A 15,940-nucleotide genomic window follows, 5' to 3' on the forward strand; every position below is an offset into this window, starting at 1 on the left:
GAATGATAGGATGTTTCTCCTTCACTGATTCGCAAATGCCTACCCTTATTGAACGCATCACTAGATATGGTTATGACTGATTTTGACAACTGTCATATCATGCTTCTGATGGTGTGACTGTGGCTATTATTACACATGGTTAAACTTTTTATCTACATCTGAGGATCAAAAATCCGTAATACTCTATAATCACCTAGTTTATTTTAGTGTTGATTGGTCATTGAATAGGCCTAAGTGACTTTCTTTGCTAAAGAAAAAAATGTGCTGAAAAAAGACAAGCAAGGCACTGTTTGCTAACTTAAGCTTTACAAGGGCTTGATTTTCTGGGTGTGTTAATGTTTGCCTATAGCATATAGACGGAAGGCCTCTTGATGAAGCTTTGGGACATTTACATGTCAGGGCAGAGAGACAATACCCTATTACCCAAGGCACTCAGCAGACTTGCCTAATTAAATAGGTTAAATCAAATAAATATAGACACAGTTGTCAAGCCACATATGGGGGGAATGCTACATTGGGTTGCTTATACACATTCTGTTTAACATTAGAGACTTTTCCCCCCAGAGAAAACCATTCCTGGTTTAGCATCCAACAAAGCAATAATAATAAATATTTTTATTTATTTTATTTTTATTTCACCTCTATTTAACCAGGTAGGCAAGTTGAGAACAAGTTCTCATTTACAACTGCGACCTGGCCAAGATAAAGCATAGCAGTGTGAACAGACAACAGAGTTACACATGGAGTAAACAATTAACAAGTCAATAACACAGTAGAAAAAAAAGAGAGTTGTGTGCAAAAGGCATGAGGAGGTAGGCGAATAATTACAATTTTTCAGATTAACACTGGAGTGATAAATGATCAGATGGTCATGTACATGTAGAGATACTGGTGTGCAAAAGAGCAGAAAAGTAAATAAATATAAACAGTATGGGGATGAGGTAGGTAAAATTGGGTGGGCTATTTACAGATAGACTATTACAGCTGCAGCGATCGGTTAGCTGCTCAGATAGCAGATGTTTGAAGTTGGTGAGGGAGATAAAAGTCTCCAACTTCAGCGATTTTTGCAATTCGTTCCAGTCACAGGCAGCAGAGAACTGGAAGGAAAGGCGGCCAAATTAGGTGTTGGCTTTAGGGATGATCAGTGAGATGCACCTGCTGGAGCGCGTGCTATGGGTGGGTGTTGCCATCGTGACCAGTGAACTGAGATAAGGCGGAGCTTTACCTAGCATGGACTTGTAGATGACCTGGAGCCAGTGGGTCTGGCGACGAATATGTAGCGAGGGCCAGCCGACTAGAGCATACAGGTCGCAGTGGTGGGTGGTATAAGGTGCTTTAGTAACAAAACGGATGGCACTGTGATAAACTGCATCCAGTTTGCTGAGTAGAGTATTGGAAGCTATTTTGTAGATGACATCGCCGAAGTCGAGGATCGGTAGGATAGTCAGTTTTACTAGGGCAAGTTTGGCGGCGTGAGTGAAGGAGGCTTTGTTGCGGAATAGAAAGCCGACTCTAGATTTGATTTTAGATTGGAGATGTTTGATATGACTCTGGAAGGAGAGTTTACAGTCTAGCCAGACACCTAGGTACTTATAGATGTCCACATATTCTAGGTCGGAACCATCCAGGGTGGTGATGCCATCCAGGGTGGAGCTGTTGGCCGAGTTTGGAGTAGCCAGGAGGAAGGCATGGCCAGCCGTTGAGAAATGCTTGTTGAAGTTTTCAATAATCATGGATTTATCGGTGGTGACTGTGTTACCTAGCCTCAGTGGAGTGGGCAGCTGGGAGGAGGTGCTCTTGTTCTCCATGGACTTTACAGTGTCCCAGAACTTTTTGGAGTTAGAGCTACAGGATGCAAATTTCTGCCTGAAGAAGCTGGCCTTTGCTTTCCTGACTGACTGCGTGTATTGGTTCCTGACTTCCCTGAACAGTTGCATATCGCGGGGACTATTCGATGCTATTGCAGTCCGCCACAGGATGTTTTTATGCTGGTCGAGGGCAGTCAGGTCTGGAGTGAACCAAGGGCTATATCTGTTCTTAGTTCTGCATTTTTTGAATGGAGCATGCTTATCTAAAATGGTGAGGAAGTTACTTTTAAAGAATGACCAGGCATCCTCAACTGATGGGATGAGGTCAATATCCTTCCAGGATACCCGGGCCAGGTCGCAGAAGTGTTTAAGGGAAGTGTTAGAAAGGCCTGCTCGCAGAAGTGTTTTAGGGAGCGTTTGACAGTGAAGAGGGGTGGTCGTTTGACTGCGGATCCGTAGCGGATACAGGCAATGAGACAGTGATCGCTGAGATCCTGGTTGAAGACAGCGGAGGTGCCCTTTAGCAGACGCTTTTATTCAAAGTTATTTCCAGTCATCTGCTCATACATTTTACGTATAGGTGGTCCCAGGAATCAAAACCCACTACCCTGGCATTACAAGCACCATGCTCTACCAACCATGCTCTACCAACTTCTTTTTCGGAGCTCACGCCCACAAATAAAACAAGTTATCTATTCTCTGCTGGAGCTGAAACCTGAGCATAGCGCATTGGTTACTTTTTTTAATGTTTATTTGTATCCTTTATTTAACTAGGCAAGTCTGTAAAAGAGCAAATTCTTATTTACAATGATGGCCTACACCGGCCAAACTCAGACGACGCTGGGTCAATTGTGCGACGCCCTACAGGACTCCCAATCATAGCAGGTTGTGATAATCTGGATTTGAACCAGGTTGTCTGTAGTGATGCCTCTAACACTGAGATGCAGTGTCTTAGACCACTGCACCACTTGGGAGCCCACAAGGGGCAGCATCGCTGCACCACTTATGCCATAGGGGGCAGCATTAGATCACTGGGACATTTGGTGTCAATGCTATTCCTGGGATCTTGTGACTCAGATGTTTGTCATTCTTGTAGTCAGTGCTTCATCATATGAAAGTGACTCAGCGATCGCAATACTCATGTGGTAGCAGGTAAATGGCCATGACCAGCTAACATTATTCCAAAACATGAGTATGGGCTCATGTTATTGTTTGGAGAGTAGTTTATGTATGACTAGTCAAACTTCACAACACAGACCTCATACAAAGTAATATACAAAAGGTTTATTTGAAATTTTGGTCTGAAAAATAATCTCCCACCATTACTTCACCCATTTGAATTTAAACTCACATTTCAGTCTCATTGAAGGGATTAATGAGATGTAAAATTGAATCAACCACAAGTTCATTTGTTTTCATATTTTTCAACAGATAGCCAATACAGAACAATTGTGATATTTTCTAAAACAGAAATTACCGGAATGCAAAAAAGGCCATGTAGAATTTTATTTCTGGGATTTCCATGAATTGATAAAATAAATAAATAGCCACAGTGTGGAATGTCTAGTACAAATAAATAATTTTACATGGGAGAATGTACATAAATATACATACTAATAGTAAGAAGAAAAGAAAGTCCATGAATATTGCATTGATTGTGCATTTCACACACAGGTCCCAGCCAAGCCCGGTGCTGTGTAGTGTCAGCAGAGATGGGGTACAGAAACGCAAGTGTATGAAACCCTACGAAGCCATTGAGGGAGAGAGGTCTTGATGCTTTCAGTACACATTCAGAGAAACAGATAATAAACCCCATTTCCACACAGCTGTGCAGGCATTTACAGTGAAAGAGCAGCAGAAAGTTTGTGGTGTGGATGAGTGTGCGTTTCAAGTATTCCACCATGTCGGTGGGCGGGATCCTGCGTCACATGGTCCTGTCATGGGATTGGCTCTTAGCGAGACGGGGTTACTCTGGTTAGGTATTTCTCAAGCAACAGACAACCCAACACAAGGTTCATATGACTACAGCCACACCAAAGCAGCAAAAAAATAAAGGCACTCCAAATCAATGTAAATACAAAAACAGAGTTCATACTCTATAAGAGCAGCCAGGAGATCTGATATAAGGGGGTTACAGAACATGAACCAGCTAAAAATAAATCTTGAAATAAAAGAATGCTGGTCAAACCACCCAAGTAACAAGTTCCCAGGTGAGGAAACATTTCCTCAAAACAACAATGACAAAGTTAGAGGGAAAACCTTAAATTATAGTTGCCAACGAAAAGTCCTGTTAACTCGCTCTATTCGAGACTGAGGACCCACAAGTCCACAGGTCTGCAAAAATGTCCCCTTCACACAACAAGGTTGCCCAATCAGAGGCTCTCTTTGCTTGAGTTTGTGCTTGAGGAGTCGGGTGTAATTGCATGCAGGGTGATGTCACACCCCTCTGTTTTTGAGTCGTCGATTGGGACACGCATCCACGGGTGGTCAAAGATCTGCTCCAGTGTGGGTCTGTCAGAGGGCCTGAGGCAGAGGCACAACTTGATCAGTTGCTGACACTCTGGAGAGAGAGAAGGAGAGGTTAAACATGCGAAACACACTGGAGAGGACCAACACAGGCAGGCAGTTTGACAGACAAACTGTAAACTAAAGGATAGACAGCAGCAGGACATAGTGAGACACGTACCGGTAGACACTTTCCTCCTGAAGAACAGGCATCCCCCGAGGATCTCCTCGTCTTGTTCAAAGGGTATGTCACCACACACCATGTCATACAGCAGCACGCCAAGTGACCAGACCGTTGCAGACCGCCCGTGATACCTATGGAATCGGATCCACTCTGGCGGACTGTATACTCTCGTGCCTGAAAAGGGGTGAAAATACTAATACAATTTAACATCTCAGAAAGTGGTACTAATATTTGAATCTAAAACTTAAAGACATAGGCTGACAGTACACTTGTGTGTAATAAGCTCACCCTTCCTTGGATGTGAATCAGACTGCAACACCATAAAGGAGCTCTGTCAGCTGACAGCCCTTGGGAAGATCTCAATTGCATTCGCCTCATCTCCTTCTCAAAACCCATTGGATGAGAAAGCCAGAGGTCCCTCCCCCCTGACCTTCCTCTCTCCTTCTCAACCCAATTGGAGGAGATGGGAGTGGAGAGAGGACCGGAGTATACAATTGAGATCTTGCCATAGAAAAACCACCAGCAAGCCCCCCCCCTCCCCAGTGTCTACACTGTCTGCGTGGTGCCCGAGGCTGACTGAACCAAAAATACAGACCAGAAAATACTAGGGGGAAGACCAAATACTGCACTATAGCATCCTACACTTCCACCCCATAACAAAGAAACCCTTTCCTCCTTAGTGTGACCCCAGCAAGGGCTCAAGTAACTTGGACACAAAACAAAAACTGGAATGCGTGATGTGGGCCTTCAGGTGCATCCAAGTCTCAGGTTTCACAACAAACAGATGTTACATGGCAGCTGGCCATTTTTAAAGCAGCCAATCAGTAAAAAGAGCTCAACAATGTTTCTAATCCCATTCTAGGAATCTACAGGCAATGTTACACATTGTTATTAACATTTAGTTTAACAAAGTATGAAATTCGATTGAACTAGGATTTACAATAGATATTTCCATAGCCTTACAAAAAAGATACGGGGGCATTAACAACGTTAAATGTGGCCTCAATAGACGGATAGACTATTAAGCAAGGTGTGAGGAAAAGCTGCATCACTATCCAGGTTGCTTTGGGTGTGAGTTAAGGTAATTCCAATGTCCTATATTCCTCAAATGAGTACAAAGTAGCCTGTGTATGTGCTAAACTGCAGCAAGTCAAAGAACACACGTCATGGACCTACCGTCAAAGTCTGTATAAACGGTGTCCTTGAGAATCGCCCCCGAACCAAAGTCAATGAGCTTGAGTTCTCCGCTACGTAGATCCACGAGCAGGTTCTCGTCTTTGATGTCCCTATGGACCACGCCACAATTGTAGCAATGTCGTACCGCTTCCAAGACCTGACGGAAAAATCCACGCGCTGAGTCTTCGTCCAAAGCCCCTTTCTCGGTTATATAGTCAAACAAATCCTTGACAGTCTCCGGTCGTTCCATGATTATTAACCAGCCATCGGGTCGCTCGTACCAGTCAATCAGCTTTATAACGCCTCGGAAAGTGGTTCCCACCTTTTTCAAGAGCAGAATCTCCAGAGGCACCAATGAACCGTTCTTAAAAATGAAACAATAGTATATGGTTACAACGTAAACCCAAACAATTTGCAGGAATAACCTAAAATAAATAGCACATACTACAAAAAACGTGTAGGCTATAATACTTACAAGGGTACCCCATTCCGTAACTCTCTCTTTAGCTACATGTTTTACAGCAACCTGGAATAGAAAGGGAATAGTGATCATGAGAACCGCATCAGTGTGGACGCAGCGAACATTGCTGCCATGTGGTGCGATCAAAACAAAGCAGTTTAAAAATGTTCAAATTACCGGCAAACAGTCTGAAATCCGACTACCGGCGTAGACCGTACCGAATCCCCCGCTTCCTAGTACAGATCCCACCTGGTATATTTTATCGAATGGCTCCTTCTCCACCTTCACTGTTAATTAAATTAAAAGAAGAAAAAAAATGTAGTTGCAATCTCAAACAACCTTCAGGCACAAAATGCGCTCCAGCACGAGGGTTTCAAAATGGCTCCAGATTTAAGGTCAGACTTGCCGGCAAATCCTCCAATGCCTGACATATCAAATAATCACAAAACTATATTGGGAAAACATTCCATGTAATAGCCTACATTATTAGCTACCACTAATGCCCTATTATTGACGCAGTCGGTTCATATCATGTGGGTCCAACTGAGCTGTAACGTTATAGGAAATAACCTAATATCACATAATTACGTAGGGAAGTCCCATACCTTGCTGAAGCTGTATTTTCACTGGCAAATCCATGTTGGACGTGCTGCAAATATGGGAAAATGAGCCGAATTTGGACAGTAACATTATTACTCGTTCCCAAAAAAGAAACTCCCAATTCAGGTTCTGAAAATGATGTCCAATTGAGCACGAGGACACCGAAATGCCAAAGATAAAACGCAGATCAGTCTTTAATTTCACTGGGAGAATAACGTTGAAAAGTAGTATTCCAACAAATAATATGTTGTTCTTTCCTTCAGATCAAAATCCCGAAAATGCTTCCTTCTGCGCACATGTGTTATTGTGAGCGTTAATAAAGTACCAGTCGGCCACTTCGAGATGTGCCCGATGATTCTCCTCGCGCACTCTGTAATCTCTGGCTGTAACGAGGTCGAAGCTACTCTTTAAAACCAATATTATTACACGTAAAGGGAGTAGCGTAGATCCCTCCGCCTCCTTGTTTTTTTCTTCAAATTAGAGTATTAATTTATCCGATTTCAAAGACCTCACGATTGTTTCAACAAATCTAAACCTTGATGAGTTGACATATATAGACTCAAACTCAATTCTAAAATGTATTTAAAAGACATGCACTATTTTCATGTAGTAGGCCCACGAGACGCCCAGGGATATTGTGACTGAGTAGTGCATTGTTCCATGAGAAATGGTTAATTCTATCCGGGTTCCTTGGGACGTCCCTACCCTAAATCCTACCCTAAACCTTAACCCTAAACCCTTTACCTAACCTTAACCATTATCGTAACCATTTTAAATTTCAACTTCATTGGGGTAAGGAAATAGAGGACTGATTTGCGTCCCGTCCAATTTAACCAATCCTATTTCCGGTACAGAAACCTTAATATGTTGGTGACCAAGAATATAATACACAGGAATATTAATTTAACTGCAGGCCTATGTGGCGGGAATGTATTTTTCCCACCTTCTCACTTGAACTTTGGAAATAGATAATAATAAAGCATATGTAAAGTTAATTGGTAGATGTATTTTCCATTTTCCATGGCATTAATTCAATTGTTCATCAAAATGACCTCTTTCCCTAAAATGTTGATACTGTAAGAAGAAAATCCCTAACAGGATTGTATTGCTTTAGTCAGTCAGTGGTGCAAAGTACTTAAGTAAAAATACTGTAAGTACTACTCAAGTAGTTTTATTCTGGTATCTGTACTTTATTTGACTATTTCTATTTTTGACAACATTTACTTCACTACATTCCTAAAGAAAATAATTTACTTTTTACTCCATACATTTTCCCTGACAACCAAAACTCGTTACATTTTCAATGCTTAGCAGTACATGAAAATGGTCCAATTCACATACTTATCAAGAGAACAATCCTGGTCATCCCTACTTCCTCTGATCTGGTGGACTCACTGAACACAAATGCTTGATTTGTAAATTATGTTTGAGTGTTGGAGTGCCCCTGGCTACCGATAAATACAAATTGTGCCGTCTGGTTTGCTTCATATAGGTCATTTGAAATGATTTGTACTTGTACTTTTTATACTGAAGTATATTTGAGCAATTACATTTATTGTTGATACTAGTATTTTACTGGTTGACTTTCACTTGAGTCATTTTCTATTAAGGTATCTTTACTTTTACTCAAGTATGACAATTGGGTACTTTTTCCACCACTGCTGTCAGTGCAAATAATTGTCTACAGAGGAAGCTAAAATGATAATAGGCAGTGTGTACTAATATTCATAGTATGTCAATGTTTATCCAATTATAAAATAACCCCAATTAATGAACTCCCACTCAATGTAGCACTTGACTATTTATGCCAAATCACTGTTTTCCTATGTCTGTGTGAGCTAAGTGGATAATAAACTGTTCACTGTGTGTTGGAATTTTTGACAAGACTCCAAAGACAATTTTAACATGTACTATATTGCAACCTATTTTGTTGAACCAGATAGTCTTTCTGCAATATTCTTGTGGTTTCAGTCCCCCATAGAAAACAAGAGGATCAGCCAACCATGTGCCATGATGCACTGTGTAGTGAGTTTCCCTGATGGATCCCGTTCCCCCATCATCTGTCAGGAGGACGTGCCACAGTTAGTTCCTGGGGGGTGGGGGTGGGGGGGCAAGTCTAAGATAAGTCAAGGTCTATGATGCTAATGTTTTCTTAATTGTTACATGGCAGATGTGGGTCTTTGAGGACTATGTCTTAATGAATAGCAAAATGTGTCTTAATGAATAACAAAATAATCTATTTAAAACAAAGGACATCAAGGACAACTAAAATGTTGTCATATAATGTACAATTTCAACTGTATATGTTTGTGTGCATGTCTGGCACTATTACCTGTATGTGTGTGTTCTTGTATATGTTTATTTGAATGAGAGTGTGTGTATATGCATGTGTACAAACACCTGCACGGCATCAGCCTCAGGCAAACCGGCAGAAGTTGAAAAACTCTGCCCCTCAGTGTCATTCAAACTGACTTTTTATTATTATTATTATTTTTTTTTTTTTACTTTTATCTTTGACCATTATTCTATCTCCCACACAGCAACTTCACTCCCACTTGTCTTCAATTCCACATCCCAACCCTCAGCTTCCCTCAGCCCATCCCATCTCTCTCTGCTGGCCACCCCCTTTGGGTTTCTACGCAACACATATCTTTCAACTATGCTGTGATGTTTAACGTACAATTTCAATCTATCTAATCGAATATAATCCACAGAGTGTGAGTTGAAGATAAATACTTTTGCAAAGTATTAGTATATTAGTAAATGACTGACCTGGTCTCTCCAGATCTCCTAACAGTACTATCTCTAGGGTCAATTTTAGATCAATGCAATGCATTTTCAGCCATTCCTGAACCTGAAACCAGAAACAGGCTACCTGAAGGCAATACCAAAATAAATGGTCTATTGATTCTGTTATCCTCACAACAAAATCTGCAGAGCTTCGATGACTCTATGCCCCAAATATTCAACATTTTGTTGTTGGCAAGAATTCTATATAATAATTTTAGCTGAAAAGCACAAAGTCTTGAATCTTGTGTTGTTTTATATATCAACTCATACACCCTGTACCATGGAATCGGTACATCAAAATCTCTTCCCAACTATTTTGCATTTTCTATGGCACAGTTGTCAACATCCTGGTCCTCAAATGAAATTGGTATACTTTCCTATTTATGCTATTTTTATTCCTCTTTCCTCACAGCTGATAAAACTGTGGGTTTGCACAACAGAAACCATTTCATGGAAGCTCATGTGCGTGCTTGTCATCTTCACCAGGGTCTTGACCTGATTGCAGTTCCACATCGTAACCAACTCCAGTGGGCAAAGGTTCACCTTCGATGGCCACTGGCACACTGTAGAAGTGTGCTCTTCACAGATGACTCCCGGTTTCAACTGTACTGGGCAGATGACAGACAGCGTGTATGGCGTCGTGTGGGCGAGATGTTTGTTGATGTCTATGTTGTGAACATAGTACCTCTTGGTGGAGGTGGGGACTATGGGATTGGCAGGCAATAGCTACAGACAACGAACACAGTTGCATTTTATCGATGGCAATTTGAATGCACAGAGATACCGTGACGAGACCCTGAGGCCCATTGTCGTGCCATTCGTCCGCCGCCATCACCTCATGTTTCAGCATGATAATGCGCAGCCCCATGTCGCAAGGATCTGTACACAATTCCATAGCCTGCATGCTCACCAGACATGTCACCCATTGAGCATATTTGGGATGGTCTGGATTTATGTGTACAACAGCGTGTTCCAGTTCCTGCCAATATCCAGCAACTTCGCACAGCAATTGAAGAGGAGTGGGACAACATTCCATAGGCCACAATCAACAGCCTGATCAACTCTATACGAAGGAGATGTGTCGCGCCACGTGAGGTACTGACGGGTTTTCTTATACACTCCCCTACTTTTATTTTTAAAGATATCTGTGACCAACAGATGCATATTTGTATTCCCAATAATGTGAAATCCATAGAACAGGGCCTTCAGATGTTCTTATATAATATATATAATATATATATATATATATATAATATCTGTAACTCAGTCAAATCTTTGAAATTCATACATGTTGCATTTATATTTTTGTTCAGTGTAGTATATTTTGTGGTAAAATTGTGGATTTCAAACTAAAATCATAAATATGGTTGTAAATTCCTTTATTTAATCTGTTGAGAAAGCCATTTTTCCCACCCCTGATTGGACTCAACCTTGAGTAATGTTTATAGTGTGTGTCGCTTTTGTTATACAGTCGCTCTAAATAAATTGAGATAACCAATTAGTGCTCTCAAGTGCAAGTGGTTTTAAAAGTGCAAGATCAGAGGCGGCTAGGACAACTTATCTCAACAACTTGCTATTATATAAACGTCACTGTTGATATGGCTGCTATAATTAGGTGCAGGAACTTTGATCTTGGAGTTCATGCTTGAAAAGCTCAGCTATGTACAGTAGTTTAACCTTTGTTTAGGATTTCCATTTTTAATTGAAATGTGCGGCTCGCGTGATCAAGTGTGGAACGTTGGAATGCTGTTGTGAGTGTGCATCTCTTTCATGTGACGTGTCGCATGTTTCAAACATTTGCAGTATTTCCCAAGTCATGTAACCTATGGAATCATGTACACTGTAATGGGGTTACTGTGAATTTGACAGCAGCTTACAGGCACCTCTGTGGCAAGTAAAATGATGTGTTTCATATTACAGTACACCTATTGTAATAAACTGTAGATACAGTATCAAAGCCGTCAATAAGGGCTGACCCCTGGTGGTGACCCCACTCTCCGAGGGTGTCTCAGGGGGAGTGTGAATGTGGGATATACAAAAAACACATCCATTTCACACCACACACATGTACAGGTGTGAAAGGTTGCTGTTGATAATGGCACACTGGCCGTGACCCCACTCTCCGAGGGTGTCTCAGGGAGAGTTGGAATATGGAAAAACACATTCCAATTAGGACAAATATAAGCACCCACCAAATTATTATTATTATTACGTAGGAGCCCCACAGTTCAAAGTGATAAAATTATGCTTAGTCATTCTGATTTCAGAATGAACAGACATTTTATGTTGCACTCGTAAGATGCATCTCCTCACGTTTGACATAACTGAACCTTGACAATATGCAAAGTATTGCCAGCCACACAGTTGGTTGAATATGATTAGGAAAGATTGCCTTTCTCAAATTCAATAAGACGTACATGTGGCTAATGATATCATCATGATCAGCTGTGTGTGATCGTGATCGTGCGTGCGTGATCTTTGTTAAGCATGGTTATTAGTCTATATTTAGACGTGTGTCTCTCTCTCACACACAGACAAACAGAGACGGTCTATTGGCGAAGATTTGAGGTAATGCGCTCTCCTGAGTTGCTTTGTAAATTAGGCTGCTGTCTGAAATAATGTTACATAATACTGTCACACCAAGAACTGTCATAGAGCTACAGCCTTTTAGAACTGTTTAAGAATAGATGGACAATAGTAATTGCAATCAACTTATTAATAATATAATAATTATAATACTTATTATTGCTCATATATTCCTTTTTACATGCCGAGATGATTCAGAAACCTTTCATAAGCAAATGTCATGCTATAAAATAATGGCGCATTTGGCAAAGCATGAGATGTAAGACCTTTTATATCAGAGTTTTACAAACTCGTCCTCACCCTAGCACTACACAGCTGATTCAAATAATCAAAACTTGACGGTGAGTTTGGGAAACCATGTTTTATATCACCATAAGTAGCGTGATTTTGCTTATAAATGATTTGTGCTGCATCTATGCAGTGCTTAGAACAACTTCATGAATGCTACAAGAAAAGCCTTATAAGTTGTTGTTTGTTTAAAGTGGGACCTTGTGAGAAGGTCAAAGTAAGTGGGCAACTCTAGAGTATGGCCTACTTTATGGAACATTTGCAACAATGGAGGCTGCCGTTTTAGGGTTGGGTCATGAAAAGGTGGGCAGTAAGTACCAACTCCCAGGTAGACATTCACTTGATTTCCTAACCCCTCCCCTTGCTGCTGACGCAAAGTGTTTACTCCTAACAGGCTGTTCAGAACAGTGTGTGCTTCACATAAACACCAGGAGAAGGGACAGAAATGCCCAGAGGGCTGAAGCAGAGGACTTTATAAAAAAAACAAAATCTTGTTTGATTGTGCTGCTGAGAATGAGATTTATAGCAATATACTTTACGCCCAACACAGATTCTGTGGTGCCACACTCCTGTGCCTGTTGCGATGTGGCATGCTTCCCACCTGAACTTGGCCCAGTAAACCTTTTGTAATGTGAAAGGCACACAAAACAGAGTGTGATTTTGAAATGTGAAACAGATTTGATGCATTTTACTACTAAACTGTAATTGGGGCTGGAGCTTTATTTTCACCCAAGAAAACATGACATGTGGGTTGATGATTGCTGTTTATGTCTGCATTAGTTGTCTTTTCAATTTGATCAAATGTAACGTAACAAATTACAGTAGCATCTATCTACTTTGCTAATTAGGGGTTCACAGCGAAACCCACAGAAACTAGAGGCCGTGAGTAACTTGGTCAAAAAGAATGCCACCGATTGGCCTATAGGTGCTGCTGTTATAAGCAGTCTCACTTAAACCCTCAAGTCCGTTGCCCCATTTGACCTAGAGACTTGAAACTTTGTATGTAGGTGTCTTTCCTCATGCTGAACAAATGTGGTATGTAGGCCCATTGTACATCTCTTAACTTAGCTTGAAAAGGCTAAGGGATTGATTAAGAGATGGCTGAGTTATTGATGAATCAGGAAATCCCATTTTACATGTACATTTAAATCCACTCCAAAATGGCAGATCAACTTGAAACTTTTTAGGGTAATCTAAGATTACCACGATGAACCATGTTGAATTTGGCATTGATATCTTAAGAAATAAAGAAACAATTAACAATTCACTTTTTTGACTATGTTAAGCTAATGCTTAAAATAATCAACAACAAAAAAATATTCTCATGGACTAAAAGTCAGATTCACTCCAAATATGGTCTTTGGACTCATCACAACAGTCACTTAAGAGTTTGAGAAGATAACGTTGATGCATTCAAAGATGGCTACACTATACCAGTAGATGCATATTAGCACTAATATGCTAAAATAGCCTATGAAAAATGTAAAAAATCTTATTCTCATGAAGCATAGGTCCAAATGACATCAAAAGTGGAATATAAACTCATGGTACATGTCTTAACTTAGTAAACTAACGGATCGGTCAAAAGATGGTTATTGACAAATCAAACTTCAGATTTTACATGTCCATTTAAACCACTGCAAATCCACTCCACAGTGGCTTATCAACTTGAAACTTGTCATCTCTATCATGGACGTGCCTAAGATGTACCTCAATGAATTTGGTATTTATATTTTAAAAACAAGGAAACTATTAACAACTCATTCTTTGCATGTGTAACGCTAATGCTCAAAATCATCTGCGATCACCTTCTACTCATGAACCATATGCCAGATTCACTCCAGATTTTGTATTTAGACTTTTTACATCAGTCTTTAATGGAAAGAATTGTTGCTGCATTCAAATATGTCCGCACTGTACCTATAGGTGCACATTAGCACATTTGCTAATGCTAAAAAGGCTTTAAAAATCTTCTTCTCATGAACCATAAATCAGATTGACTCCAGATTTGGTAAATAGATTCAATGAATTAGCCTCTAATGAATTTGAGAATGATTAGTTGCTGCTTTTAAGCCATGCTACAACACTTGATAGCACCATATCACACAAGGACTATACGAACTGAACCGATGGACATGGGACCATGACATTTGGTATGTAAACCATAACCATATGTCCTTAGAAGCTGTGTGTATATAAAATCACTGCAACCTTAGATGGCTGCATTAGACCAGTTTGAGGCATTATAGATGTCATTGGCACCAGTGGCACCGTAGGATACGGAGCTTCTCAAAGTCAGGGAGCGTGGTCGACAAACGGATTGGGAAGTAGGTCCCAAAGGGATCTTCCTAGCGTTGGAGGTGAGCAGTCATCACTCGTGTGAGACACTTACTGATGCTGTTTTCTGTTAGAAACATTCACAGCCAAGGGAAGGAGGCAAGGTTCGCTTTTGAAAGATTCTCTCTCCAATAAAAAATATTTCCTCTGAATCCACTGATTCGGGTCACTCATCTGTAGAATGTTTTTGTATTTCCCCTGCATGCTTGCTTTCAGTTTCCTAAATTTGTCTGTTACATAGACAATGAGACACATTTTCTTTTCATTACACAGACAGTTCCTCTCTCAATGTGAAAAATCTTTAAAACACTCCCAACCGATAACCACCAAACCTCGGTGTGAAATAGAACATTGTCATACTCTGACCCATATCTCCAGTGGCGACCGGTCATTCAGGGCAGATGGAACATTTTTTGGGGGATCGGTCAAAAGACATCACTTACATCACTGGTTCTCTAACACTAACCCTAAACCTAACCATCACTGGTTCTCTAACACTAAACGTAACTAGCCATCACTGGTTCTCTAACACTAAACGTAACTAGCCATCACTGGTTCTCTAACCCTAAACGTAACTAGCCATCATTGGATCTCTAACACTAACCCTAACCCTAACCATCACTGGTTCTCTAACCCTAAACGTAACTAGCCATCACTGGTTCTCTAACCCTAAACGTAACTAGCCATCACTGGTTATCTAACACTAACCCTAACCCTAACCATCACTGGTTCTCTAACCCTAAACGTAACTAGCCATCACTGGTTCTCTAACCCTAAACGTAACTAGCCATCACTGGTTCTCTAACCCTAAACGTAACTAGCCATCACTGGTTATCTAACACTAACCATAACTTGCCATCAATGTTCTCTTTTTTGTTTTAGTTGTTCTAGAGATTTCAGCACAAAAGAATGGTTGCATAACATCAATTTGGAAAGAATGGAATTTTCATTTCCTCCTGTCTTTTTGCTTGTTTGTGTGTGTGTAAATAATTTTGCACGCCCAATTTTTCAGTTTTTGATTTGTTAAAAAAGTTTGAAATATCCAATAAATGTCGTTCCACTTCATGATTGTGTCCCACTTGTTGTTGATTCTTCACAAAAAAAAATACAGTTTTATATCTTAATGTTTGAAGCCTGAAATGTGGAAAAAGGTCGCAAAGTTCAAGGGGGCCGAATACTTTCGCAAGGCACTGTAGTCTATATATT

The 15,940-nt window shown here is 40.5% G+C and overlaps 1 protein-coding gene across 1 annotated transcript; it reads right to left on the minus strand.

Moving 5' to 3' along the window:
• Positions 1-3,077: 3,077 nt before the first annotated feature.
• LOC110521326 (serine/threonine-protein kinase pim-3) lies at positions 3,078-7,402 on the minus strand. The gene is made up of 6 exons (XM_021598810.3): positions 6,739-7,402; positions 6,311-6,420; positions 6,149-6,199; positions 5,674-6,037; positions 4,495-4,671; positions 3,078-4,368 (listed from the first exon to the last, which is right to left on the minus strand). Exons 1-6 carry the CDS (start codon positions 6,821-6,823, stop codon positions 4,181-4,183), a joined length of 975 nt encoding a protein of 324 aa, XP_021454485.1. The 5' UTR covers positions 6,824-7,402; the 3' UTR covers positions 3,078-4,180.
• Positions 7,403-15,940: the final 8,538 nt, after the last annotated feature.

Source organism: Oncorhynchus mykiss, chromosome 4 (genome assembly GCF_057628025.1).
Source record: "Oncorhynchus mykiss isolate SJ-2025 chromosome 4, ASM5762802v1, whole genome shotgun sequence".
NCBI classification, from domain to species: Eukaryota; Metazoa; Chordata; class Actinopteri; order Salmoniformes; family Salmonidae; genus Oncorhynchus; species Oncorhynchus mykiss.